Genomic DNA, 27,092 nt, shown 5'->3' with positions numbered 1-27,092 from the left:
CTAGATAGCAGCATTCCCCAAGGAATTAAATGACTTTCACTCAGGTGCTTTTTTTCTTTTTTTAAATTCAACATCTCATTGGAATTACGTTTACTAAAATAAATAATACGAAATACAACAGATTTGTTCATTTTCAGCATTTTTTTTCAACAAGCTGAACTAATTTATTCAAATGCCACACTTGGTACAAGCAGTTTGTCAAAGTAAAACATAAAAAAATAATAGAACACAAAAAGTGGTCTGTTTTGCAATCATCATTTCGATGGATATTTGGTCTTTTTTGTCAATTTTTGACCACACAGAACGCGGTGGAATGTATAAGCTTACACAAATAAACCTTTTCACAATTGAACAAAACGATTTACTATACTGTTATTCTTGTTCCCTTGCTTTTGGTCTTTTGGGTTTCCTGCTCTTGACACACAGTGAAGATTAGTTCAATGTGGACGTGTGTGCCAAAAGAACTAAAGACACACACAAGCCACAACAATTTGGTACACCTGAACAGGTCAAAAGGTTCAATGCTGACTTTTGGTTACCTTCACAAAAAATGAAATACAGGACGTTTATAAATTGGGCTGGAAGTCTGCAGTCAAAGTTTCAAATATTTGGACCCGCTCACTTAGCGACAAGAATAATCTTTGTCAAATTGACAACAAAAAGTGCAATTCAGTATTAGCAGTGACAATACTGCAAGTGGGGGGAAAAATACGTAGTATGAATAAAATTTAAAAAAAAAAAAAATAACCACCGCCTACAAAAGTAATTAATTTTAGAAGAATCAGTTCAATTTTATAGGATTACTTTGAATATTAGTACAGGTAGAAAATACAATTCTGGGAGGCTAATCTTGATCAAATGAAGTTGCAATATTACATCTACAAAGTAATATTAAGAAAAATTAAGTTGCATTTTATCTACTAAAGCATCCCAAATGTCGTGAACGAAACAGGGTCCGACATTTAACACCTGACAGAAAATTCCTGCTGGGAAAACCAAAAGACGGTTGAACACCGACTTGACAAACTTCAACTGAAATAACTTGAAGTCTCCAGACTTTGGTGATCTTGCCGTGCCTCGTTGTAACGCTAATGCTAAGTTGCTACATGCAGAAACATGAGGACAAACAACATGATGACAGATTTTTCATCCAAGTGGTTTCTAACCTGGCTTTCCCAGTGCTTTAACTTTCGCTTTGTGACTGTCTTCATGGCCCTTTCTGTACCGAGCTGGCAGCAGATACCTACGATAACCGGCAAAGGGCACTAGACTTCACTAACGTGTATTTGGACTCTACTTCTTTGTTTCCCACAAAGCCAGAACACAAATACCAGGAGCACCATTAGCGGCACCACTGGTGCTTGCGCTAGTGCCACCCAATCGGAGGATGCTGCCCATGTAACAGAATCCTCCTCTGTGGGCCGGCAAAGAGTTGCCGCTTGTCAACAAAGCCCTGGCTGGTGAAGAAGCGGCACCAGCAGAGTTCTGCTAGGTCTGTGAGCTGCTGTATCAAAAAAAAAAAAAGGAGGAGAAATGGAGGAAATATGCACTACAGGCTTTGATGTGGTCACTAGCAGGAGGCAGAGGGGTCTTGAGAATACTACTACTGCAAATAATACTATCTGCAGTATTTAAATGTAGGCACACCTTTGTTTGCCCCCCCTGCCCCAGAATCAAAACTAAAAAAAAAAAAAAAAAAAACGATGCCATGACGTGCTATCGCCAATCCGTCAGACACCTGCACCCGTTTGCGAAAGCGCCGGCAGTTTCCTGGTTGAGACTCTCCTTGACCTCCACGGGCAGCGAGTCAAAGAGGTGGTCCTCCACCAGCAGGCAGCCCCGACGCAGTAGCGGGCACTGACCCAGCTGCGGCGGCAGACGGTCCAGGCAGTTGCTCTTCAGCTCGAGGTGGCTCAGTTGACCCAGCTGCCCGACCCGCTCCGGCAGGTTGGCGATGCAGTTGTGGCCGAGGCACAGCGTCCGCAGTTTGGTGCACTTGAAGAGCTGCTTGGGGACCACCTCCAACTTGTTGCCGGTGATTGCAAAGTGCTGGAGGTTCTGCAGGAGGCCCACCTCGGGGGGGATGACGGCGATGGAGTTGTGGCTCACGTCCAGGTGCCGTAGCTTGAGCAGGTTGAAGAGGGCGCTGGGCAGACACTCCAGCTTGTTGTGCGACAGGTAGAGCGACTCGAGGTTTTTGACATGGGTGATGGACAGAGGGATGGAGATGATCTTGTTGTGCCAGAGCTTGAGGCACGTCAGCCGCTTCAGATGCTGGAAGCTGATGACTTCCTCGATGGTCCGGATGTGGTTGGACTTGAGGTCCAGTTCTTGAAGGTTGTTGAGGCTGAAGATGGCGTGCGGGATTCGCTCCAGCTCACAGTTGTTCAGTTCCAACTCGGACAGGTTGGTCATCTTCTTCAAGCTGTTGAGCACCAGGAGCTTGGTGCCGTCGTTGTGCACCACTAACTTGACCAGGTGGGGCGACAGATCCGTGATGTTGGTGGGGATCTTGGTGAGGTTGCTCTTGAGATGCAAGACCTTCAGGTGCCGCAGGTCTCGCAGAGACTCGAGTCCAATCATTTTGTTGTTCTCTGAGTTCAGGTTGCCCACCAGGTAGAGTTCCTGCAAGTTCTTCAGCAGGTACAGCCAGCTGGGGATCTCGGCCACGTCCGTGAACTTGACGTGAAGGCATCGCAGGTGGTCCCGCAGGAAGATGAATGCCGTCTGCTCCACTTTGGCTGGACAGTGGTAAAAATGGAGCTCCTGTATGTTGATCATCTGCGAGATCTTGGCCGTGATCTTGGCCTCGGGTATGAGCTCCAGCTTGAGGATCTCCAAGTCGGTGAGGTCAAACACGGCGTCAGGCAAACCTGACAGCATGAAGAGGTGCAGTTCCAATTTCTCCTGAGCGTTGCGGGTCACATGCTGCCGGAGCTTCTCGAAGGTCCACTCGTGGTTCAGGCTGATCTCCCGCAGTTTGTTCTCACTGACCTCTGACAGGAAGACGCCAAAGCGTTTGGAGTAGAGCTGGTCATACTGGTCCACCATGTGCAGCAGGAAGGCAAAGTCGTTCTTAACGTCGGGGATGTCGCTGAAACTGCTCTCCTCGCGGACCTTCTCAAAGGAGTACTCCTTGAGGGGGCGGCGGAAGAGCCAGAAGAGCGTGTAGATGCAGATGACCCCGTAGACGCAAATGAGAGCAATGTAGCTAACCAGCAGCTTCTTCAGCATAAATGCCATGTTGTGCGTGCAGTGGAACTTCCCGTATCCGATCAAGTGTTTGACTTCTGGCTCGCACAAGTGGTAGAAGTTGATGGAGGTCACAAAGTTCATGGTGTAGCACAGGATGACGATGAACTTGACGGTCTTGATGAGGGTCTGCAGGGCGTACAGGCGGTAGATCAGGTCGCTGTCCTCCACGTGGGCACGGAATTTGCGGACCTTCTCGAAGAGCGCCTTGGCTTGCTCGCCGTCCTTCTTGTCGAGGATGGTCATGGAGGGCGCCTTGCTCACCAGCTTCTCGGTGGAGAAGGTGACGCCGGACTTGCTCAGCATGGGGGCTGACTCGTTGGGGCTGCCCTCCTCACTGCTGGTGGAGAAGTGCTTGTGCTGGCCGGTGGCCCCCGCCAGACGCTGCTTGTTCTCCTCTGAGTCCTCGCACGCCGTCTCCGAAAGCGCCTTGGTAGTCCAGGGAGACTCGAAACACTTGCCCAGGATGGACACAAAGTGCTCGATCTTGGAACTGGTGCGGGGATACTTGAACCAGAAGTTGCTGCTCACCATCAGGATGAGGGTGTGGATCAGCGCCAGGTAGGGAAAGTATTTGGAGTACCACGGAAGGGCCATGTGGTAGCACATCTGATTGACAAAGGCGTACTGCTGGAAGTCCAGCTTGGTTCGGATCCCGGCGGGGGGCGGCTGCTGCGTCGGTGCTTGATCAGGGGCTGGCGTCAGGGGCGCCCCTTGCTCCACTGCGGCGCTCTCCTTACCCCGCAACCTGTCAGGCGCCTCGGTCGGCAGGGGCGCCACCTTGTCGGGGTCCAAGTCCAAGTCGGGCAGGCAGACCACCTGGTCGCGCGTCAGCTGCATGGTCCCGGCGAAGATGGCCAGCATGAGCATGATGATGCCCAGGTAGTCCATGAAGACGTCCCACCATGGCTTCAGGATGCGGTAAGTCGGCTGGATGTCGTTCAGGGAGGCGACTTCGGTGAGGGTGAACATTCCTACTGAACGGAAAAACAAAAATGATGATGGTGAATTAGTGGCTCAAACATCTGTCGCTCTAGTATATCGGTATTTCCTCGTGTGGGACAAATAGAGGAATATCTCATTCTTTCAACTCCTCCATGGACATGCTAATGCTAACAGGCCTGTGCCTCTTATCTGTAAATAAACCTGTCATACTGTACACAGATGTGCTTTTCCAAAAGGCGCTGTCATCAGGGCCTTACAAACGGGATTTTACAAAATGGAGGCCTTGACGTTCATCAGAAATGACATATGAACTCATTTGCTGCACTGGTTTGTGTTATATCTTTACTATTTTCCGGGTTCTGATGTAGCAAGCATGGTTCGGACAACGACGTGATGGATACTGCTTTATTCCTTTCATCACAGTCAGTTCACTGGCCGTACATCACAACACTGAACGTCCCCGAAGCTCCCCCTCCCACATCCGGGGTTTTCCCACTACGGAATATGAGTTAGCCCAAAATATACAACATCTAAATATACAACATCTCCTCCCCCCTTACAATGAACGTGCTTTATGCATGAACAACACAGAATTACGCACCTAGAACTAGACATCCCCATAACTCGGGTCAACCACGAACCTATAAGTCAAAGCGTGCAGGAGCTCGCCGCTCTCTGATAGGATATCTCCTATCTGGGGGCACAGGATCAGCTCCATGGTCGATCAATGGCGAACTTGTTGCAGGAGCTTCTGCAAAGGGAGATGTCACAGTCTCTGTGTCGGGCACATCCTCAGCTGGGACTGTTGGCGCGAGTGTGATTGAGTCCTGCACTCGGGTGGGTATGTGAACCGGTGTTTTGACATAGGCAGAGCTATCAGGAAAATCTTTGAGGGACAGCTCTGCTGGCCCTAATTGAGTCTGCAGGAGTTGATCAACATGTCTTCTCCATACACCATCAGACGTTTGGACAGTATAAGATACTGGTCCCGTTTGCGCAATAACAGTGGCAGGAATCCACTTTAGTTCGCCACGGTAGTTCCTTGCCAACACAGAGTCTCCTGGCTCGAAAACTCTTCCTTTGCCCTTCTGTCCTCTGCACCTAACCTGTTTTTCCTGTTGACCTTGGACAATGTCCTTCACTGCCGAGGGCTTCAAGAGGTCAAATGTGGTGCGCAGGTCTCTCTTTAGCATCAGGCTAGCAGGAGATGTCTTGGTGGTTGCATGTGGACTGTTCCGATAGGTTAGTAGGAAGTGGTGCAGTCTCTGATGTAGTGTTCCTTGTCCTTGTGATGTTTTCAAGGCATGCTTCATGGTTTGAACAAACCTCTCAGCAAGCCCATTTGTTGCGGGGTGGTAGGGGGCTGACTTAATGTGTTGGACACCGTTAGCTTGCAGGAACACTGCCATTTCCTGTGAGACAAATTGGGGTCCATTGTCAGAGATTAGCTGGGCAGGAGATCCAAACCGACTAAACAGTTCCCCTAACTTTTCGATAGTCTTCTCTGCAGTGGTTGATCTCATGATAGCCACCTCTGGCCATTTACTGTGTGCATCCACAGCAATAAGGAACATCCTGTCCTCCACTGGTCCTGCAAAATCAATGTGCACCCGGTGCCATGGTCCTTGTGGGAATTCCCAGGGGTGAAGAGGCGCTGGTGGAGGATTGTTCCTGACTTGGTGGCATGATGGACATCTTTTGGCCAATTCTTCAATTTGTTGATCCATGTTCGGCCACCAAAAATAGCTTCTCGCTATTTCTTTCATTCGTACTATTCCGCTGTGTCCCGAATGCAGTTGCTGCAGCACTTTTGTGCGAAGTGACCGTGGTATGACCACCCTCCTACCCCAGAGTAAACACCCAGACTGGACAGACAGTTGCAATCTCCTCCCGAGGAAAGGCTTCAGACTCGCATTATCGCCAGCAGATCGACCCTTGACGACAACGTCCATGACCGCCGATAACTCCGGGTCATTCCGAGTTTCCCTTTTTACCTGCACCTCTGAGACAGGTGCTCTCTCCACCTCCCTGAAGTAGAAAAGGTCCACCGTGTCCGACTCCGGCTTCGTGACAGGCAAAGGCAATCGGGACAAGCCATCCGCATTGCAGTGGAAGTCTGATTTGCGATACCTGATGTCATACGCATGCGCCGACAACAACAAAGCCCACCTCTGCAGTCGGCATGCAGCAAGAGACGGTATTCCAGTGTGTGGACCGAGGATGGTTGTGAGGGGCCGATGGTCCGTCAGGAGCGTAAACTTCCTCCCATACAAGTATTGATGGAATTTCCTAACTCCAAAATCAATGCTCAGTGCCTCTCGTTCCAGTTGAGCATAGTTAGACTCTGCTTTGTTCAATGTCCTTGATGCAAAAGCGATTGGCTTTTCCTCACCACCCGGCAGGACATGAGAGAGAATCGCCCCTACTCCGTAAGGAGAGGCGTCACAGGCGAGCTGCAGTGGAAGTGATGGGTTGAAGTGCGTCAGGACCTTGGACGTAGTCAGCACTCCTTTAGCCTTTTCAAAAGCCTCCTGACAGCTGGCTGTCCACTTCCACGTTTTGTCTCGGCGTAACAGTTCGTGCAGGGGTTGAAGCAGTGATGACAGATTGGGGATGAAGCGTCCGTAATAGTTCAGCAGCCCTAAGAAAGATCGTAGCTGGCTGATGTTTTGGGGTGGGGGCGCGTCCACGACAGCTGCCACTTTTGATGGTGCAGTGTGCAGCCCTTCTGCATCGATCACATGCCCCAGATATTCTACAGATGGCTTGAAGAAGTCACATTTGTCCTTACGGACTCTTAAGCCGTAATCCTTCAGCCTTTGAAGGGTAGCATCCAAGTTGCGCAGGTGCTCGTCATCGGTAGATCCAGTGCACAGGATATCGTCAAGGTAGCACTGTACCCCAGGTAACCCACTAAGGATCTGATCCATCGCTCGCTGAAAAAGTGCCGGGGCTGACGTGATGCCGAACGGCAGTCTGCAGTATCTGAAGAGACCCTTGTGCGTGTTATGGTCAACATTTCACGTGACTCTTTTTCTACATGCATTTGTAGGTAAGCCTGACTGAGATCTACCTTACTGAATTTTTGTCCCCCACTCAGTCCAGCAAACAAGTCATCAATTAGGGGAAGTGGATATTGCTCTGCTGCTAACACAGGGTTAAGTGTTACCTTGAAATCTCCCCAGGTCCGAATTCCCCCATCTTTTTTTGGTATGGGAACGATGGGTGTGGCCCACTCACTGATGGTCACTGGCTCCAAAACCCCATTCTTGACCAGGGCGTCCAAGTCAGCTTCTACCTTGGATCGGATGGCGTATGGTACTGGTCTAGCTTTCATAAACACAGGCTTGCTATCAGGTTTGACATGTAACTTAATGGTTATATCTTTCATGCTGCCTAATTCATCACGGAAAACCTCTTTGTGTTTCTCGAGTATTTCTTGTAGCGGAGTGGAACCGTGTGACAGTTTCCTTATCGCTTGCCAGTCCAGCCGGATTCCCTGTAGCCATGTACGCCCCATTATAGCAGGATGATTTCCCTTGGTCACATAAAGGGGAAGCTTTTTGGTTCGCCCATGGTACTGAACAGTCACATCGGTCATCCCTTCCATGTGCACTCGATGTCCCGTATATGCCTTAAACACTGTGTCTGATGGACGTAGTGGGAGGTGCCTCATGAGTTTCCGGTAGATCTTGTGTGACACTAGTGATGCCTTTGACCCTGTGTCTATCTGCATTTTCACCACATGTCCCTCCAACTTGGGTTCAGCCCAGTAGCCATCTGAGCTCCCACCTACATTCATCACTCGTATCGTATTTACAGGCACTTCTTCCTCCGAAGAATCACTATTTCTTTCATTATCATGGCAAATGGTGCGAACATGCCTTTTTTGTTTATATTTCACATTGTCACTTTTGTTCCCAGCCCTTGAGCTTTTGTCCGTGCCCTGTTTACTTCGGCACGCCCGCTCTATGTGCCCTTTTTTTCCACAGTTTCGACAGTCCATCTCTTTGCACCAGCACGTCGATGCAAGATGTCCAGATTTACCACAGCGAAAACATGGCCCTTGCGCGTTCGGTTTATCATTGTAGAGTTGGTGCACTCTTTCTGTAGCACTTAGTTGCTGGGCCTCCCGTTTTGCCATTTCCATTGTTACACTGATGTTAAGGGCCTTTTCCAAAGTCAAGTTACTTTCTGTGAGTAATCTCTTCTGTGCTGCTTCGTTTCTAAGTCCACATACCAGCCTGTCTCTCAAAGTGTCATTTAACACATCCTGGAACTCACAGTGTTCAGCCAGCTTGCGTAGGGCTGCCACAAACTGGGTGACCGACTCGCCCTCTTCTTGGCTGCGTCTGTGAAATCGGAATCTTTCCGCGATTACCAGGGGTTTCGGTGAAAGATGGTTTGCCAGTACATCCACTATTTCTTGGTATGTTTTACTGCCGGGCTTTTCTGGTTGAAGTAGGTCACGTAGCAAATTAAACGTTTTCGGCCCCATTACACTCAAAAACGTGGGCACCAGCTTCTCCTCCTTTATATCGTTGGCCATGGCGAAGTAATCGAAACGCTCAGTATATGAGCTCCATTGTTCAATACTTTCGTCAAAGGGACCAATTGAGCCAATCATACCCGCCATTACAAGTTCCTGTTCGTATGGCACTGCTTTCCCTCACAGACGTTGCCAACAGTCCACCAATCCACTCCACCCTTCGAGATGAAGCCGGCCAACACGCGTCAGTCCAGACGTCCTCGTCGCCAGTTTTGTTATATCTTTACTATTTTCCGGGTTCTGATGTAGCAAGCATGGTTCGGACAACGACGTGATGGATACTGCTTTATTCCTTTCATCACAGTCAGTTCACTGGCCGTACATCACAACACTGAACGTCCCCGAAGCTCCCCCTCCCACATCCGGGGTTTTCCCACTACGGAATATGAGTTAGCCCAAAATATACAACATCTAAATATACAACAGTTTGTTTCACTTATTATACAGTAATACACCATATATACCTGCGCGGCTTAAAAACCAGTGTCTGGAATTTATCTATTTATTTGACGTCAATATTCCCCCTTTCACTGAAAATGAATATCAGCTCCATCATACTAGTTATTGGCCTCTTTGTCTACTAATAACTACATAATTACTGCATCATAATTAGACTACATATATTATCAAGCTCATACCAACATGTAAAATCCTAATTTGAGGATTTATTTTTTATTTAAGATTAGATTTGGCCTTTGTTTAATTTCTTGTCAAAGTTGCTCTTGATTTTTTATAGTACTTTATGGGTTGTAATATATTAATAAGATATCTATCTAGCAAGCTCAATAGCTAGCACTACAATAACAGTGTTTTTTTGCGTGTATAATAGGTTTCTAACAAATTACTTGTATGGTCACATTTTCTTGGGTGGCAGTGTGTTCAGGGGACAATGAGGAAGGTTTCCTCATGTCCGAGTCGTCCCTAAACGCCGCACGCTCGCTTCCGCATTAGCCGGGTTGAAAAACACAGTGTACTCGCTCCAATGTCTTTGGAACAAATAAAAGACGCAAAAACAATCAACTAGCTGCTTCAAAGGCGACTATTTAGCATTTAATAGAAAATAGTAACACGAACCTTCGCGGAGGTCTGCTCGACGCGCGTTATTGTCCTCCTGCTACGCCAGAACCGAAGCTGGTCGCCGGTCAACCACCGTGTCGAAGCCCGTCCATTCTTCCTGGTCAAGGCGCTGCTTGGGCCGCTTCTAAGCAGCTTAGGGCGGCTGCTGCCCCCCCCCCCCCCTACCCCCACCCCCTTTTCCGCCTACCGTCTGTCCTGCTTCGCCTCGCCGCGGATGGTCTGGTCCGGTTTGTTCCGCCGCCGGTCACGGGTGGGGGTGGGCGGCTGGCGAGGTGAACTCTCGGCTGTGTGGACAGTGAAGACCGCGATGGTGTGGGTACGCGCCAATGTTCTTGTGCTGCTTTCCGTTTGCGGACGGCAGGTGAAAGCCGCGTATCGCGTGACGCCCAAAGCCCGCCGCACCCAAGGGAGTGTCAAGCAACGGCAGCTGGCACCAGATCAACATAACATCAACGCTACAAGCAACAAAATTTAAAAAATCTGTTGGAAAAAAAAAAATCAAAGCACCTTGTAAATAAAGGCACGTAAAAAGAAAACATGAGAAATGTGATAGGACAAGTAAGCGCATAAACACAAAACAGTAATAATGGAACAAGTGGTATAGAAAATGGAGGGATGCAAAGTCAGGTATGAAATGATAGCAGTCAAGAAAAAAGTTCCCAAAGTTTTATTTGACCTTGTAAATAATCTTTGTGTAATATACAAGGCTTTAATTAAGGCATGGTTGGATGTAAAATATGCTATGTCCCTTTGTTGTCAATATATGTGTATAAAATAAATATCTATCCATAAATGCTTTCTAGTCACCTTAAGTATCAATCTTAGCAAGGACCCGTACAATAAAATCTGCATAGTTACAGAAGCAAACATGAAGAATTTTTTTTTAAAAAATCATTCATGTTATGATATAATAATACTGTTTGCATTTCTTTGATAGTTACTTACACGCAGAGGTGTCAAATCCAGGTTCAGAAAGTTCAACTGTGGCAGTTATTACTTTCCTTATCTGGATTTGCTACCTACATGTTTTTCTTCCTTTAGCTACACAAGGTAACAAAATTTATTGTACGCCAGTGACAACGACAGCTTGCTGACCAAAGTGAAGATTTTTGTCTCATCATTTTGAATGCAGGTCTTATTTTGGGTCACCTTACATCATGCAGGTGTACCTAATGCTGTGACCAGTGACCATCGATGTAAATTAGGATTGAATCGGGTCAGTGCCTTTAAATAGTTGCGGTAAAAATCAAGGAGCCCTATATTCAAAGCTCCAGAGGATTGCAGCAATATGTCAAAAGCTGTTTAACAAGAAAATGAGGTACTACATTACGTATTATTTCATCTTTGGTATTTTTTTTTTCTTCTGACTGAATTCCATCCGACACAAAATAGAAATGTTTCGTCAAAGTCAGAGGATGTGAATTTGACGTTTGGTGTTTTGTGGGGACTCATCCATCTTTGCCGCCATTTTCTAACCTGAGGCGGACAGACACAAATTGCTTGACTTGTCAGCAATCTATCAAGCAAAAGATTTGACATGAGTTTGTTTTTTGAAGGCAAATGATTTAAATGTCCATAAAATAAACGGCGAGATTTTCGGTATTTTTACAGGCGTGACCTCCTGAGCCTTTTTTTAGTGGCTCTGGCCAAAATAGACGTAGCTACTAAATTCAACGTTGCTAAGTGAAACTGGCCACGGGGGCTTAAGTACGAAAACGGGTACAGGAAAACAGACGTAGTAAAAAAATAGTGCACATCGGATGCGCCCTCGTAAGATCCTACAAAAGATGGGAGGAGGCAACCAGCAGGCACGGCGGTAAGAGTAAGGCGTCTTCACTCCGCTTTCATCTGGTCCCTGACGTCCGACGGCAGAGTCTCAAACAGGGCGTCCTCCACCACCAGACCGCTGCGCTTGAGTGCCCAGCAGCAGCCCAATTCCTGCGGCAGGAGCTCAAAGTGGTTCCCCTTCAGCTCCAGGTGGACCAGCTGGGCCAAGTAGGAGATCTTTGGCGAGAGGACAGACAGAGAGTTCTTGCCCAGTTTCAGCGTCTTGAGTTTCTTGCAGAAGAAAAGCTCATCGGGCAGGTTCTCGATCTTGTTGCAGGATACCGAGAAGTACTGCAGGCTCTGCAGGACGCCGATTTCCGGCGGGATGAAGCGGATGTCGTTGTGGCACAGGTCCAGGTAGCGAAGCTTGTTGCACAGGAAGAGGTGCGAGGGCAGGATCTCGATCTTGTTGTGGCTGAAGTAGAGGCGCTCCAGGCTGCCCAGCTTCTTGATGTGCTCAGGGATGTACATGATGCCGTTGTACCAGAGCTTCAGGCAGGTGAGCTTGCGTAGGTGCTGGAAGCTTACGATCTCCTCGATGGAGCGCAGGTTGTTCTCTTTCAGGTCCACCTCCTGCAGGCCGCTCAGGCTGAAGATGGCGTGCGGGATACGCTCCAGATCGCAGCGTACCATCTCCAGCTCGCTCAGGTTGGTCATCTTCTTCAGGTTGCCCAGCATCACCAGCTTGGTGCCGTCGTTGTGCAGGTAGAGCCGCTGCAGGTGACTGGACACGTCCACGATGGACTGCGGTATCTTGGTCAGATTACTCTTCAGCGAGAGCGTCTTGAGGCACTTCATCTCCCGCAGAGATTCCAGGATCATGTTTCTGGAGACGTCCGGACACAGCGAGCCAGTGAGGTGGAGCTCCTCCAGGGTCCGGAGGCCGTACAGCCAGCCGGGGAACTCCCTGCTGTCGTCGAACTTGACTCGGAGCACCTTGAGGTTCTCCTTGAGGAAGGACGTGGCCGCCGTGTGCAGCTTGATGGAGCACTGATACAACGAGAGCTCCTGCAGGTTCTCCAGCTTGGAGACGGAGGCGGGGATGCTCACGTTGTTGATGATCTCCAGCTTGAGCGACTGCAGCTCGCTCAGCTCAAAGACGGTGTCGGGCAGACCGGGCAGCATGAAGAGCTGCAGCTCCAGCCGGTTGTTGGCGTTGACCTGCAGCCGCTGCCGCAGCTTCTCTACCGTCCACTCGTGGTTGAGGTTGAGCTGCTTCAGCTTGTTCTCGCTCACCTCCGACAGGAAGACGGCAAACCTCTTGGAGTAGAGCGGGTCGTACTGGTCGATCATGTGCAGCATGAAGGCAAAGTCGTTTTTCACGTCGGGGATGTCGCTGATGCCCGTTTCCTGGCGCACGTACTCGAAGGAGTACTCCTTCAGGGAGCGATAGAAGAGCCAGTAGGACGTGTAGAGGCTGGTCAGGCCGTAGAGCGCCACCAGGCACAGGTAGCAGTAGGAGAGCTTGGAGAAGAGGTGCGCCATGGTATGGTTGCACTCAAACTCCTTGTAGCCCGTCATCTCCTGGATGTCCACCTCGCAGGGCACGCAGTTGCGTACCTGGTCCACTAAGGAACTATTGTAGATGATAATCACCAGGAACTTGAACACCTTGAAAACTGTCTGCCGCACGTACATAATGTAGAGGATGTCGCCCTCCTCCACGTGCAAGCGGAACTTCTTCACCTTTTCGAAAAGCGCCTTAGCCTGCTCGCCCTCTTTTTTATCCAGAGCGCTCGCCGACGGTTTGTCCGCCACAATTTTTTCCGGGATGGAGCGCAGCGACTGAGTCTTCTCCAATTCCACGCCTTCAGGGGACACCACCGCGCCGCTCTTCTTGCGGTCCGTCTCTTCTGGGTTTTCTCCCGAAACCTCGGACAGAGCCCGCGTGGTCCACGGGGAGTCAAAGCACTTGCCCAGCATGGAGATAAAGTGCTCAATTTTGGAGCTGGAGCCCGGAAACTTGAACCAGAAGTTGCTGCACACCATGAAGACCAGCGTGTGGATGAGAACCAAGTAAGGGAAGTACTTGGCGTACCAGTGCAAAGCCTTCTCGTAGCACATCTGGTTGATGAAGCTATACTGCTGGAGGTCCAGGTCCGTCTTGAGGCCGCTCATTTCTCTGGTTCCGGTCGAGACGTTGTAGCGGAGCTGCAGAGGCTTGGCGGCCACTTCACTTGTGTTGTCGTGGGACGCCGTTCTGTGTGGGAGGCAGATGATCTTGTCTTGCATGACCTACAAAAGAACGCAAAGAAAATGGTGTTGGATTACTTTGAACATCTCGATTTCTTTTCTTTCCAGCCTGATGCGCAAATCGGCCTATTTTGGGGATGGAACCAAAACCGCCATTCAGTTTTTTTTTTTTTTTTCCCAAAGTCTCATCAAAATTGGCTGTCAAAGCTCCTTTTCAACCCACAAATTTGTCTACTGGGTTGATCACCACATTTTATGGCTTTGGAAGGTCCTTCAAAGCCAGATTCAAGCCATGTCTGCTTTTCCATGTGAAAAGGACCAATACACACAGAAAAGCTGGGCCGCTTAGCACACTCCATCTATCTGAATGTGTAAAAACGCGGCGTACTGTTACGTTGATTGCTGCCAAGTTTCTGTTAAAATAACAAGAAAAGGCACACAGAAAAAAAGGTCAAGCATTTACAGTTTGCAGCCTCGTGTTTACGAGAAGAGACTGGGCGGGGGTAATTTTCCGTTGCTGAATGGTTCCTTTGCTGCCGCATTCAGGTTGTACCAAAAAAAAAGAAAAAAAACGGCGGCAAATGAGCGGACCGACCTGAAGCGTGCATCCAAACACGCCGATCATAAGCATAATGACGGAGAGGTAGTCCGTGAACACGTCCCACCACGGCTTCAGAACTCGGAAAGCGGGCTGCTGCTCCGAGAACTGGCGGAATTCCATCACGGGAATCATGATGCCTGCCTGCAACCAGAGAGGACAGTCGTTGGAAAAGCGGAACGCTGGCAGGAGGTCAGATTACTGACGGAATGCCTCGCACAGGATGCTTCTATTGATTCTTCGGAGAAGGATGGGATACTCCCCGGAGTGCCGTCAACAACAAACCAACATGCTATTGTTGGAAAAGTCAGCGAGTTGAACTTCAGAGGAAATTTGGTGGGCTGGAAGACTCAAGAAGAAATGCATGAAAACAAGCAGGCCGACTATTTTGGTTCAGAAACGGCCCCCTCTGTGGTGATAAAGTGCGGCCGTAACCAATGAATTTCCGACTTACTCGAGCAACACTATTATGCCAATTTTAGCTTGTTATGACGGTCACAAGAGTGATGAGGCCAATAAGGTCCACTTTGTCTAAAGGAAAATTCCCATTCCTGCCCGATGAGTCAGCCAGCCCAGCCACACATCCTCCACCTCATCCCTTTCCTGACAGGAAATTTGTCGCCGATCCCAGATGAATCCAAAAAAAGACATGTTTGGAACACACCCAGACTTCTTACGACAAAGTACACATGTGGACGTGAATGAGTGTGTCCTTGGGGGAGGTATCAACCCCCCCCCCCTTTCAAATAAATAAATAAATAAATAAATAAATAAATAAATAAAGGTACTACACAGTCTAACCGCAGTGCAGAATGAAAACGCTCACGCAGACTCGTGGAATGGAAACGGCTGAATTGAACGAGCGCTATCAACGAGGATGCTGCAATGAATAAAAAAAAAATAAAAAAAAGTAACGTTACCTTGGGGGTTGGGTCACCTTTCTTTTGAGGGTCGTCTTTTTTCTCTCAAACAGCAACTAGGTCGGTTCTCCTCGTCATCGTCATGCTCCGCAGTGTCCGATCCCTTAATGTCTTTTCCTGGTCGTCTTATTGAAGCTCGGCGCCGTAGTGCAGGGCAGAGCCGAGCCGAGCACGCGCTGTTCGGGCGTGGGTGCGCGCCGTGAACGGAGGCGGGCTGGATGTGGATCGGGGCGTGGACTGCCGCGCGAGAAATACAAGGCGAGACGAACCGAGTCGAGCCCGGCCGAGCAGGTGGAGACTGGAGGTTCTCTCTGGTCACTATGAGGAGTGTATTTCTTCAAACGTAAACTTAATTGCATCTTGTTGTTTATCACCCTAACGTTGAATATTGATGCGTCATTTATCTGCTTGCATAATTGTTTTAATGGATCTAATTGCGGTCTGTTAAATTATAATTAACGCATGCAATTTCCAATAAATATTAATTAATCAACGTATATTTCCTATTTTTCAACTTTAATCTATGCGTTACAGCACTCTTTTAATGTGTAATATGGTTTGCAAAATCTTTACAGGAATCACCCGATTTATTTATTTATTTATTTTTTTATTGCTCTGAGTTCCCACATTAGCATACAGTAACATAGTATTGGCCCTTCAGACATTCCATCTTGAAACACGTCGTCACTGGTAGTATACTGGTACCTGATTAAGTACCTGATTAAGGTGCAGGAAACCTGCTTCAGCACCACTGGTCGTCTCGGTGCCACCGACTTGGTGACCAGTCCAAAGTGAGGTGTCGTGCGCCATTCCACCAAAGTCAGCTCGGACAGGCTGCAGCTCCAAAAATGATTGGATGAATAATTGCACACCAAATCATATAATTTGGTCTGCTATCTTAATGCTAACATATCATATCAAACGCATGCTATTCATTATATTGTATCTCTTCCAGGACACTTGGATCTGCTCGGAAAATGTCTTCAAAACTCGGCAATACTGTTGGAATTAACGGAAAGTACATGAACTGTACTTGTGTGTTTTATAATTCTCTTCATGTGTAATTTGCAAATGATGCCTTACCAAACCTCATACATCTCATTACTTCCAAACAAATATCCGGATGGGGTGGGTGTGTGCAGTCGATTTCACTTGATCGCCAGCTCACTGAGATCCAAGTCCAGCAGCAGTAGAATTCTGTCAAGTTGCTTTTAGCATGACAACTCTCGGAATGAGTTTTTCTCGCCTGTACACATCATTGGCGTCCGGACGGGGAGTATCCCGGAGAATCCAAGGACTGAAGACGAGCCTCTGGTAAGTGCAGCGATGATGACGACGTCGAGCTATGGTCATGGACTCGTGGTGAGGATTTTAAAGAGGAAACTGGAATACGGGTTCTACCACTGGGAAAGTGAGCTTCGGATGTTCTGTTGACTCGTGGCTTATCGATGAAGAATACTCATTCTGATCTTTCCCAGGTCACAAACGTGGTTGCAGAAGGACTCCGGAGTGGTCGACCTTGGCCAAGGATTCCCGAACACAGAGGTGCCATCGCTAATCACAGAGGCCCTGGTGAAGACCGCCTCCGTCAACTGGATGAACCAGTACACCAGGGATGCTGTGAGTCTTGAGTAGAATTTTAGCCTGGAGTTTCAAATCAGGATATGGGCTTGACAAAAAATAACCCACCAGCAACACTTTTCCTAATGTCTAAGAATCCAAAGCCGTCCCTGTTAGCTTGTCTCGTCTGTTTGACGTCTCAGGGGCACCCATCGTTGGTGAAGGCACTCTCTCTGGTTTACGGAAAGGTGTACAGGCGCCCCGTTGACCCGCTCAAGGAAATCCTGATAACAGGGGGCGGCTCCTTGTTCAGCGCCATGCAAGCTCTGGTGGAGGAGGGCGATGAGGTCATCATCATAGAACCCTTCTATCAGAGTTACGTGCCCATGGTCTGCATGGCGGGTGGCAAACCTGTGCTCATACCTCTTCGACCTGTATGAGCAATCAGACACTTCCCAAAATGTTTAAGTAATAGATGAAATGAATTCATACGCACTTTTCTCCATGTGACAGAAATCTGGGCAGAAAACCAACTCCAGCGCCGACTGGTTCCTGGACCCGGAGGAGCTGGCCAGTAAATTCAACTCCAAGACCAAAGCCATCGTCATCAACACCCCCCACAACCCCATCGGAAAGGCATGTTGGACAAAAAAAAAATAAAAAAATTGGGGTGCCAACTTTGACAAGATGATTTTCTTCTTCCTGCAGGTCTTCACCAAAGATGAGCTTCAGATGATCGCCAACTTGTGCGTCAAGCACGACACGCTGTGCTTCAGCGACGAGGTCTACGAGTGGATGGTCTATCGTGGAAACCGGCACCATAAAATTGGTACGTGAGGTGAGAATCTGCTTTTATTAAGTAGTGTCGTTAAAAGATGTTTGTAAACTCATTTACGAATATGCATGTATTTTATGAAATTGTTGCTTAATCTGGCTGCTCGGTGGCGCACTGGTTAGCACGTCCGCCTCACAGTTAAGAGGGTGCCGGTTCGATTCCACCTCCAACCCTCCCTGTATGGAGTTTGCATGTTCTCCCCGAGCCCACGTGGGTTTTCTCCGGTCACTCCGGTTTCCTCCCACATCCCAAAAACATGCTTGGTAGGCCGATTGAGCACTCCAAATTGCCCCTAGGTGTGAGTGCGAGTGCGGATGGTTGTTCGTCTCTGTGTGCCCTGCGATTGGCTGGCAACCGGTTCAGGGTGTCCCCGCCTACTGCCCAATGACCGCTGGGATAGGCTCCAGCACGCCCGCGATCCTCGCGGGGTCAAAGCGGTACAGAAAATGGATGGATGGATTTTGCTTAATCTTAATTATATGGATTATTCCAAATAAATTGCTAAAGAAGATTGAAAAAGAATGTTGTAATGGTAGCTACTACTAACGAGCAAAAGAGACAAATTTGACATCTTTGCAGCCACTTTCCCAGAAATGTGGGATCGAACCATCACCATCGGCAGCGCTGGGAAGACCTTCAGCGTCACTGGATGGAGGGTGAGACATTGCCGTCTGTAATCCCTCACAGTTCAAAGTCACCAAATTTGAACCTTTGTGTGATTCAGTCATTACTGTGCAGTGAGGTTGCTCTCCTGTAACTGTCGCCCAACCTAGCTCGGTTGGTCCATCGGACCAGAACACCTGATCAAGCATCTTGTGACCGTCATGCAGAACGTGTTAGCCAGCTGCCCCACCCCATTGCAGGCAAGCGTCCAGAACGGTAACCACACATAAATGGCACTGTGACATCACGTTTCCCCACAGGAGGCGCTGGCGGAAGCGCTCCTGCACTATTACGAGCTGATGGGTCAGCCCAAGTGCTTCTTCAAGGCCATGGCCTACGAGCTGCAGGGGAAGCGGGATCGCATGGCAGCCATGCTACAGACAGCCGGGTTGTCGCCCGTCATTCCCGAGGGAGGTTTCTTCATCATGGCGGACGCGTCAGCGCTCTGTGAGTTTTCGTCAGACCGATATGAAGACCAAGCACAGGTCGCAATCTTCGGTTGCTCGATACGCAGCTGATCAAGACGCGCTTCATCTTTTAAGATAAAGACCTGCCACATGGCAAGGATGGCAAGGATGAATCCTACGACTACAAGTTTGCAAAGTGGATGATTCAAGAAAAGGTGAAATGAGTTGACGTGATGCACTGAGAAAACAACTAAGCTGTCCCGTGCGGCGTCACGAGTGTCACATTCTCTGACGCCTCGGGCCGATACGTCACCGTGTGTCAACACGACGGGAAGACGAGCGGATGACAGGCTCTTTTTAACCAACTACTAAGTAATTAAAATAACTAGCCAACTAAGTAATCATCTGACAATAGTATACAGTCAACACACATACCAAATAACAAGCCAACTAAATACCAAAATGACTAAATAAACAAACTGACAAGCAAACTAACAAACCAACTTCATAACCAACCCACATTTTCTGTAGAAACTGTTGGCCATTCCTGTGACAGCGTTTGCTCATGAGGACTCCACTCAAGTCTTTGATAAGTATATTCGATTTTGCTTCTTCAAGGTAAATGACAGACACCAACAAACATATTTGGACCATACGTATACATATTACAATTTGTAAACTATTATTTGTTCCTTTATTTATTTATTCCCAACAGCGTGATGACACTCTGGATGCAGCTGAGCGCATCCTGAAAAAGTGGAAGTCAACCAGAAGCAGTGACTAAATACGATCAATATCAAAGATCATTAAACTCTCTCAAAGCTGTTTTCTTTTTTTTTTTTTTTTAATAACCTCAGGAAATAAACTATAGTTATACGTATACGAGAAGCAGCTCTTAATGTATTGTAATGCATTTGTACACTACAAAGACTGTCAATTCATGAATCATTTTTATGCAAAGACACCTTTGCATAAGAAAACGTTTTTTTCTCCATAATTGATGAATCATTTTTATGCGTTAAATTATTTTCATCTTTTAATTTAAAAAGCAAATATCACGACAAACTTGACTTCGGCCGCTCACGTGGTACTGCGGTGGTGCCTTCACGTGATCGCATAAAAACAGAACGGAGAGATTCGCAATCGTTACCCGTCGATAGAGAAGAGGTAAATCGTTTTTCTCGCCCCTAAAAAAATCGTCAGTCCCACGGTATTACGTTGCAATACTTCATCGGCCCTCTGTTCAAAAATATATTTGTAAAGTCATTTCAAAAAAGTTCAGGTGGCTGTGCATCCTTGTAATTCCTCGATTGTATATGAACGCATCTATTTTCCTGTTCTAGGTAGGAGTCACCCCAGACGTCTTTGTCGGTCTGTTCTTTAAATAAACATTGCAAAATATTCGGAGTTTATTTTTGTTGGAACAGGAGAGGCGCCAGTATTACTCCGATTAGAATATTTATAAATGACTTTAGCGCTTAGTTGACGGTTATTTCCTAAAAGCCTTCAAACAGATCGTCTTTAGCGGTCAAGTGGGCCGCATTGTGCCAATAATTACGAATACACCTTTTTGTCGTATAACGAGGGAGTGACTTGATACATTTTATTTTGAAAGTCTCTGCGCCCATGAACTTATATTACATGTACATTATATACGTCCGTATATGACCCTGTCCATGATCTGTCCGCGCCTGCAGCACGGTAGCTACTTCCTGTATCTTTTTTCATCGTCTTTTATGAGCATTTAATACGCAGCAGTGCCGCCCTTTGGATTTCCACGTTACTGTAAGTTATGACAATGAAGCGCTCAGGCGAAAGTGACGCAATAAAAAAATAATAATAATAATAACATCCAAGCCTTGTTACGGACAGAAAAAAAAATACATTTTAAATATGTATGTCAAAACAGAATTTTCATGTAGTGAAAAACAATGCTCAGAAAATCAAATGATGCATTTTGCTGTCACAGAAAAAATGATTTTCCTATGCAGACAAATTTCCTTGTCGCTTGTCCGACTTAATCACTGACTGCTCACTGACTGCAAAGTAGAAATTATTCTTATTAGGCTTGGATCTCTTAAATACATCCCCCCCCCCACCCCCATATAAACAGTGACATCTGACATGACATTCAGCCTTGTTGTGCTTGATGCTATTGTAAAGCGTGACCATAACCATTGATTTTTATTTTACTTAATGATAATTACTTAGTGCAATAAACACAATTATATTGACAGACACCTCCTAGGAGACAGTATAGCTCTACAAATGAAATCTTGTTCCCCACATTATGCTAAGTGTTCATTATGCTAGTGGTTTTGCTTTATTGTAATTGTCAAATGGTTAACTAAATGATGAAATTTCAGAATGAGCCTTGCCAAGCAGCTCAGACTCTGCTGCAGGTTACCTTTCCGAAGAAGTTTTTCTACCTCACAGGTAAGTCACTAACAGTGGCCGCAATGCTTAGCATGGCAAGAAACTACCCCAAAACAAAGCAAAGATGTGTTGCAGTATACACCGATGGCGTCCCGACATGGTAACACCAAGAGGATCCAAGGATTGGACAAGAATGTTTGGTGAGTGAACATTAGCCTTTTAGTATTATTATTATTATTTGACAAGTTAATACAGTACCATGAATAAAACCCAGGGTGGCGTTTACATCGTTGGCGGCGGATCCTTCGGTAGTCAACCTGGGTCAAGGCTTCCCAGATATTTCACTGCCACCATACGTTAAGGATGCTTTGGTGCAGGCAGTGTCGGTGGACAAAATGAACCAGTACACCCGAGGCTTTGTGAGTAGCACCTCTGGTTAATAGTCAGTTAGCGTTATTCCTCTACCATTTAGTCAACTATCAGTTGCGCAACACACTTCTCTAACATTCACCATTAACTTTAGCCAGCTAATCTGCTCAAATTACAATTTTTACACATACTGTTAGCTTTAGCTGGCTAACACAACCATAATTGTCTGTATTGTTGACTTCAGGGGCACCCTACATTGGTAAAGGCGCTCTCTCAGGTTTACGGCAAAGTGTCCGGGCGCCCCGTTGACCCGCTCAAGGAAATCCTGGTAACGGTGGGCGGCTACGGTTCCTTGTTCAGCACCATACAGGCTTTGGTGGAGGAGGGCGATGAGGTCATCATCATAGAACCCTTCTTTGACTGCTACGTACCCATGGTCCGCATGGCGGGGGGTAAACCTGTGCTCATACCTCTTCGACTTGTAAGAGCAATCAGACACTTCACAAAATGTTTAAGTAACAGTTGAAATGGATTCATACGCACATTTCTCCACGTGGCAGAAATCTGGGCAGAAAACCACCTCCAGCGCCGACTGGTTCCTGGACCCAGAGGAGCTGGCCAGTAAATTTAACCCCAAGACCAAGGCTATCCTCATTAACACCCCCCACAACCCCATCGGAAAGGCACGTTGGACAAAAAAAAAAAAAAAAACGGGGTGCTGCCTCTGACAAAGTGATTTTCTTCTTCCTGCAGGTCTTCACTAAAGATGAGCTACAGATGATCGCCGATTTGTGCGTCAAGCACGACACGCTGTGCTTCAGCGACGAGGTCTATGAGTGGATGGTCTATCGTGGACACCAGCACCATAAAATTGGTACGTGACGTGGGTATTTCCTTTTTTTTTTAAGTCGTGACGTTAAAAGATATTTGTAAACTCATTTACAAATGTGCATGTATTTTTATTAAATTATTACTTAATCTTAATTATATGGATTATAACAATGTGCATGTATTTTATTAAATTATTGCTTTTTCTTAATTATATGGATTATAAAAATATACATTACTATAGTATTGAAACAGAAAAAAAAATGTAGTTATGGTAGCTACTACTAGCAAGCAAAGGCTAATTGACTGAAACTTTTGGCATCTTTGCAGCCACTTTCCCAGGAATGTGGGATCGAACCATCACCATCGGCAGTGCGGGAAAGACCTTCAGTGTCACTGGATGGAAAGTAAGAGGCCATTTTGAACAGTTCAATGCTCATCCATGGCATTGTCAATTGATTAAAACTCTGAATTGGCTACTTGAGCACCAAACAGTAAACTACGTCACGACGAGGGATGGGCATTCTTGCTTCCAGGGCTGTCCCTATCCAATATTTCAATATTTTTAGAATTGATTATTCTATCAATTAATCGAATATAGTTTCGTTTGCATTAAAATGTGTTTTTACTGTTTGATTTCCCGAATTGAGTCATGTTGGAATTGTCGCCTCTTCTCTCAGCTGGGTTGGTCCATCGGACCCAAGCACCTGATACGCCATCTTCAGACCGTTATGCAAAACACGATGTACACCTGCCCAACGCCACTACAGGAAAGTTGGGGAAAATACGGCAACATAACCTAAGAAAGCTTCGAATAATAACCGTCAGTTGTTTTGCTGGCAGGAGGCTGTGGCGCAAAGTTTACTCCTCAACTATGAGCTGATGGGTCAGCCGGAGTGCTACTTCACGTCGTTGGCCGAGGAGCTCGAGGGGAAGCGGGACCGCCTGGCCACCATCTTGAGGGAGGCTGGGCTGTCCCCCATCATCCCCGAGGGGGGTTACTTCATGTTGGCTGACGTCTCAGCACTAAGTGAGCTCGTGTGCTAACGCTATCCGGCCAAATGGGAAAAAAAAAAAACTATGCTAACAACTATCACAGCTAGGATGAGCGTTTCACAATATTCTCTGATCAGGCTTGGGCAAAAATGAACCATCAATGAATCGATTATTTTTAAGGATAGCATTTCTAAGGGTGGAAGGAACTGCAATTGACATCTGTCTTTTTGTTGTCGTTGTTTTACCTGTAGATTTGGACCTGTCTGACATGGCCAGCGACGAAGCCTACGATTACAAATTTGTCAAGTGGATGATTAAAGAAAAGGTAAATTCAATTTCATGCTGCAAAGTAAAAATTGCTTCTAGGGCTTGCTTTTTAAAACACTCCGAGGGCCGCTACATTAATAATAATGTGATATTTGATGTAGAAACTGGCTGCCATTCCTGTCACTGCGTTTGTTGGGGAAGAATCCACCAAGGCCTTTGAGAAATATATTCGTCTTTGCTTCATCAAGGTAGACATCAAGCTGATGACAATTTTGTTGACAGCACAAATGTATTTCAATCTTATTATTATTATTTACAGTGTATATTTTTCTTGGAATTTGTGATGACAGAGAGATGAAACTCTGGATGCGGCAGAACTCATCTTGAAGAATTGGAATTTGTCTGGAAGCAACAGCTGAAGATCTATATTTTTATATTTTAACCCTGCAGGGGTCATAAAACATCTTTCTGTTTAGCTATTGGAAACCTCTGGAGTGCCTCAAGCTTTGATTCTTTGCCCTATCCAATTTTGCAACCGTGCTGCTTCCTCTTGGCCTATTAATAGTCAAAATAATGAATTCTAATGTCATATTCCTAAAACAAAGTAATACTTGAACTACTACTATAAATGAACTTTTCTACACTAGGATTTTATACAGATGTGCATACTTTATATGAAATGTCATTTTCAAACAGTCCAATTCAGTATTTAGTATGTGGTGTCCCAACAAGTCAAGATAACGTTCAATCACGACGTTCTTGTCCTACTTTGTTGCCTAGCATTGGTCGTCTTGAATCTATTTTCTGCTTGCAATGTACCTGCCAAACCACTGGAGGGAGACAAAGCACAACAGTTGCAAAGAAATAATGTACTGAACACTACTGTACTGTTTTGTTTGAATCTGGTTATCTTGTGATACCTAATGGAAAACAAACCTTTAACACATCAATGTAAAGCTAAATTGTAAAATTTAATCATACTTTAGAATATAATAAACCTGATGAAAGCGGAAGTACGATCTGAAACATGTCAGGTAATGCAACCTAAATATCTTGTTTGTGATAAAAGAACCAGTAAAATAATTGACAAGCGAAAACAAAATGAACATAGTACAACTAATATAATAAACCATTTGTCTCAATGGTTATTATTAATTAAAATGACATTTTTGGGCTTGGCTTGTAAAATCGACAAAAGTATTTATTTCTATAGGGCACATGTGAACTGATATGAAGATACGCTGGCCAATGACATCATCACAGAAACAACAGAGGTGTATATTTATGCAAATATGGTAATCCATTTGGAGTGAATAATCCATGTATTAGGCGGCGATGCTGTCATTTGATCCCCTTTTGCAATCGTGTGGGAGCGACGCATCTTAATTGCCGTGTAAAGTCAAAACTGTGCAGCAGATGGCCCGCTTCGTGTTTATTTATGGACAAAATAAACAAAAGAGTTTTGTGGCCTACGTGAGCTCGCCGCCTCGACACTTTCCACGCATGTGGTGTCCGTTTTGAGCGGGGCCCTTGTTGTGTCATCATGTTGGACACAGTTAGGATTGAAATTCTTGATTACCGTTTCAATTTCAAACAATGGTTAGGATATCAAAGTACGATTTTGTAGCAGCTAGCATTGTTTAATGCACAATTGACACAATATGTGTCACCAAGAAGTTTATTTGCGTCTTTCTCAGACATGTAGCGTGCAGTCATCACACGCTGGCAGATTAGTTGTCTGCCACCGCCGTAATAATCCCGCCGTCGTTTATGCAAATTACACTGATTGTGCCAACAATCTGCTATCACCGCCAATGAGGTTAACTGCGGATCGCAAACCCGACAGCGCACGCTCGGTGTCCTCCAGGTGCATATTATGTTAAGGCCATTAAGTAGGGTATCAAGACAGGGTTGCGCTTTCAAGACATTATTTGGATTGCAGATTAGAGTTTCAATACGGTTGGGCAGATTTCAAGACAGGGTTTAGTCAAGCTAATGTTAGGGTGTCAAGACAATGTTGGGGTATGAAAACTTGGTTAGGCATTTGAAAAAAAAAAAAGTCCTTCAAAAGTAAGGTTTCAAGACAGTCTAGGTTTCAAATCAGGGTTTTCAACCTAGGCATATATTCAAAGTAAAGTGGCATGACATCTTTAAAACCCAGTTTGTTAGCGAATTAGCATCGCAGAGTATAATGTTATGGTTTCAGGCCTCAAATTAGTCTTTCAAGCTATTGTTGGAATTTCCTGTGTGGGACAAATAAAGAAATGATGAATTGAGTTTAAGCATCATGATGAAGTTCTTGTCGACCTCTCAACATGTTCATCCGGCTTTGCCAACGTCCATGTCCTGTTAGTGGTGAGAAGGTCCCGCCCTTAAATATCTGTGAGAATTTGAGGCCGACATGCAATCCCCAATAAAGCCCCCCAATAATACACGTTCCCACACTGGCCATATGGCCCACCGCCCGACAGCTTGCCGGACGCATAATTAATTTGTGCTGGCGTCTGCCTGTTTATTTTCCAACCTACATTTCCCTAATTGCGCCGATGCTGTTCAACTCAAAAGGGATGTCGTCCCGGCGCCGACGGGATTTATGGGACAATACGGCAGTTAAGGGGTGACGACCCCGGCACTTTTTGACGCACATGATGGAGGCTGACGCTTGACACTGCCTGCCATCGCGTCCATGTCAAGGATCCATTATTGCCGATTTTTTTTTTTTAACTGTTTCAGGCAGAACTTTGAATATCAATGGGAAAAGTAGAATATGGAATTCCAAAGTTGGCATCTATTGAGACAAGAACTTAAAAATGCAGCAACTTTGGTTTTCAATACAACAAAACTAAGCACTGAGTGCCTTTGCACTCTCGTTCAATATTTCCATTTCAGATGAACTGGTTGTCAAAGTTTTTTGTAGACGTGCTCTAGTCGTTGCAGGGGGAGGTCATTTACTTGCAGTACATCTTTGAACCAGCAGAGAGAGCGCAAGCACAGACAATTTCAACTCAGCGTTAAATCAGAGGAAACTATCATGGATTTAAAAGTAGAGAAAGACGTCAGCTGTCGTCTCAAAGCCTACTCATGTGAAATTAGATTATGAATTAGGTCAAAAGTAGAAAAAAAGTTAACACTTGACATTTAAATCAGAGCAGAATTTGCGTGGCACGAATGCAAATGGAGGTTGCTTTATCATTCTGATTATAATTGTGTTATCTGTGTGATCAGCGAGATAGACGAGGTTGCGCGGAGATAACTTGTTAATTAGAAAAGCTGAATATGAATGAGGCGCTCTCATTGTTTTACAGTAATAAGTTTAATTGGAGGCCGTCATAGCGAGTGATTACAGATAGCAACTAATAATAATAATAATAATAATAATAATAATAATAATAATAATAATTAGCGAATCTAAATCGTTGACACATCTGCC

General features: G+C 46.1%; 4 protein-coding genes across 7 annotated transcripts; 2 read left to right on the top strand and 2 right to left on the bottom strand.

The window, feature by feature from the left end:
• Positions 1-122: 122 nt before the first annotated feature.
• Positions 123-10,257, bottom strand: lrrc8db (leucine rich repeat containing 8 VRAC subunit Db). Of its 4 annotated transcripts, none has more exons than XM_085927860.1 (2): positions 4,839-10,257; positions 123-4,229 (listed from the first exon to the last, which is right to left on the bottom strand). In XM_085927860.1, exon 2 carries the CDS (start codon positions 4,222-4,224, stop codon positions 1,717-1,719), a length of 2,508 nt encoding a protein of 835 aa, XP_085783986.1. In that variant the 5' UTR covers positions 4,225-4,229; positions 4,839-10,257; the 3' UTR covers positions 123-1,716. The 4 variants fall into 4 exon arrangements, with proteins under 4 accessions (XP_085783986.1, XP_085783984.1, XP_085783983.1 ...); XM_085927858.1 differs by having other exon boundaries at positions 9,821-10,257; XM_085927857.1 differs by having other exon boundaries at positions 123-4,226; positions 9,821-10,257.
• A 229-nt stretch (positions 10,258-10,486) lies between these two features.
• lrrc8c (leucine rich repeat containing 8 VRAC subunit C) lies at positions 10,487-15,544 on the bottom strand. The gene is made up of 3 exons (XM_085927861.1): positions 15,362-15,544; positions 14,439-14,585; positions 10,487-13,885 (listed from the first exon to the last, which is right to left on the bottom strand). The coding sequence occupies exons 2-3, from the start codon at positions 14,574-14,576 to the stop codon at positions 11,657-11,659; spliced, it is 2,367 nt and encodes a 788-aa protein (XP_085783987.1). The 5' UTR covers positions 14,577-14,585; positions 15,362-15,544; the 3' UTR covers positions 10,487-11,656.
• An 824-nt stretch (positions 15,545-16,368) lies between these two features.
• LOC147046858 (kynurenine--oxoglutarate transaminase 3-like) lies at positions 16,369-19,648 on the top strand. Its single transcript, XM_085928240.1, has 11 exons — positions 16,369-16,675; positions 16,840-16,981; positions 17,125-17,355; positions 17,435-17,557; positions 17,630-17,750; positions 18,336-18,412; positions 18,530-18,619; positions 18,680-18,866; positions 18,962-19,041; positions 19,358-19,444; positions 19,542-19,648. The coding sequence occupies exons 1-11, from the start codon at positions 16,578-16,580 to the stop codon at positions 19,608-19,610; spliced, it is 1,305 nt and encodes a 434-aa protein (XP_085784366.1). The 5' UTR covers positions 16,369-16,577; the 3' UTR covers positions 19,611-19,648.
• Positions 19,649-20,162: 514 nt separating this feature from the next.
• LOC147046857 (kynurenine--oxoglutarate transaminase 3-like) lies at positions 20,163-24,675 on the top strand. Its single transcript, XM_085927905.1, has 13 exons — positions 20,163-20,611; positions 21,193-21,262; positions 21,338-21,402; positions 21,477-21,621; positions 21,816-22,052; positions 22,132-22,254; positions 22,325-22,445; positions 22,730-22,806; positions 23,080-23,165; positions 23,239-23,429; positions 23,647-23,720; positions 23,824-23,910; positions 24,013-24,675. The coding sequence occupies exons 2-13, from the start codon at positions 21,194-21,196 to the stop codon at positions 24,079-24,081; spliced, it is 1,344 nt and encodes a 447-aa protein (XP_085784031.1). The 5' UTR covers positions 20,163-20,611; position 21,193; the 3' UTR covers positions 24,082-24,675.
• Positions 24,676-27,092: the final 2,417 nt, after the last annotated feature.

The sequence above is a fragment of the Syngnathus leptorhynchus genome, chromosome 13 (assembly GCF_054491065.1).
Source record: "Syngnathus leptorhynchus isolate UIUO chromosome 13, UIUO_Slep, whole genome shotgun sequence".
Classification (NCBI taxonomy): Eukaryota; Metazoa; Chordata; class Actinopteri; order Syngnathiformes; family Syngnathidae; genus Syngnathus; species Syngnathus leptorhynchus.
Note: the sequence above shows the minus strand (reverse complement) of the source record. Positions and strands in the feature narration are given on the sequence as shown.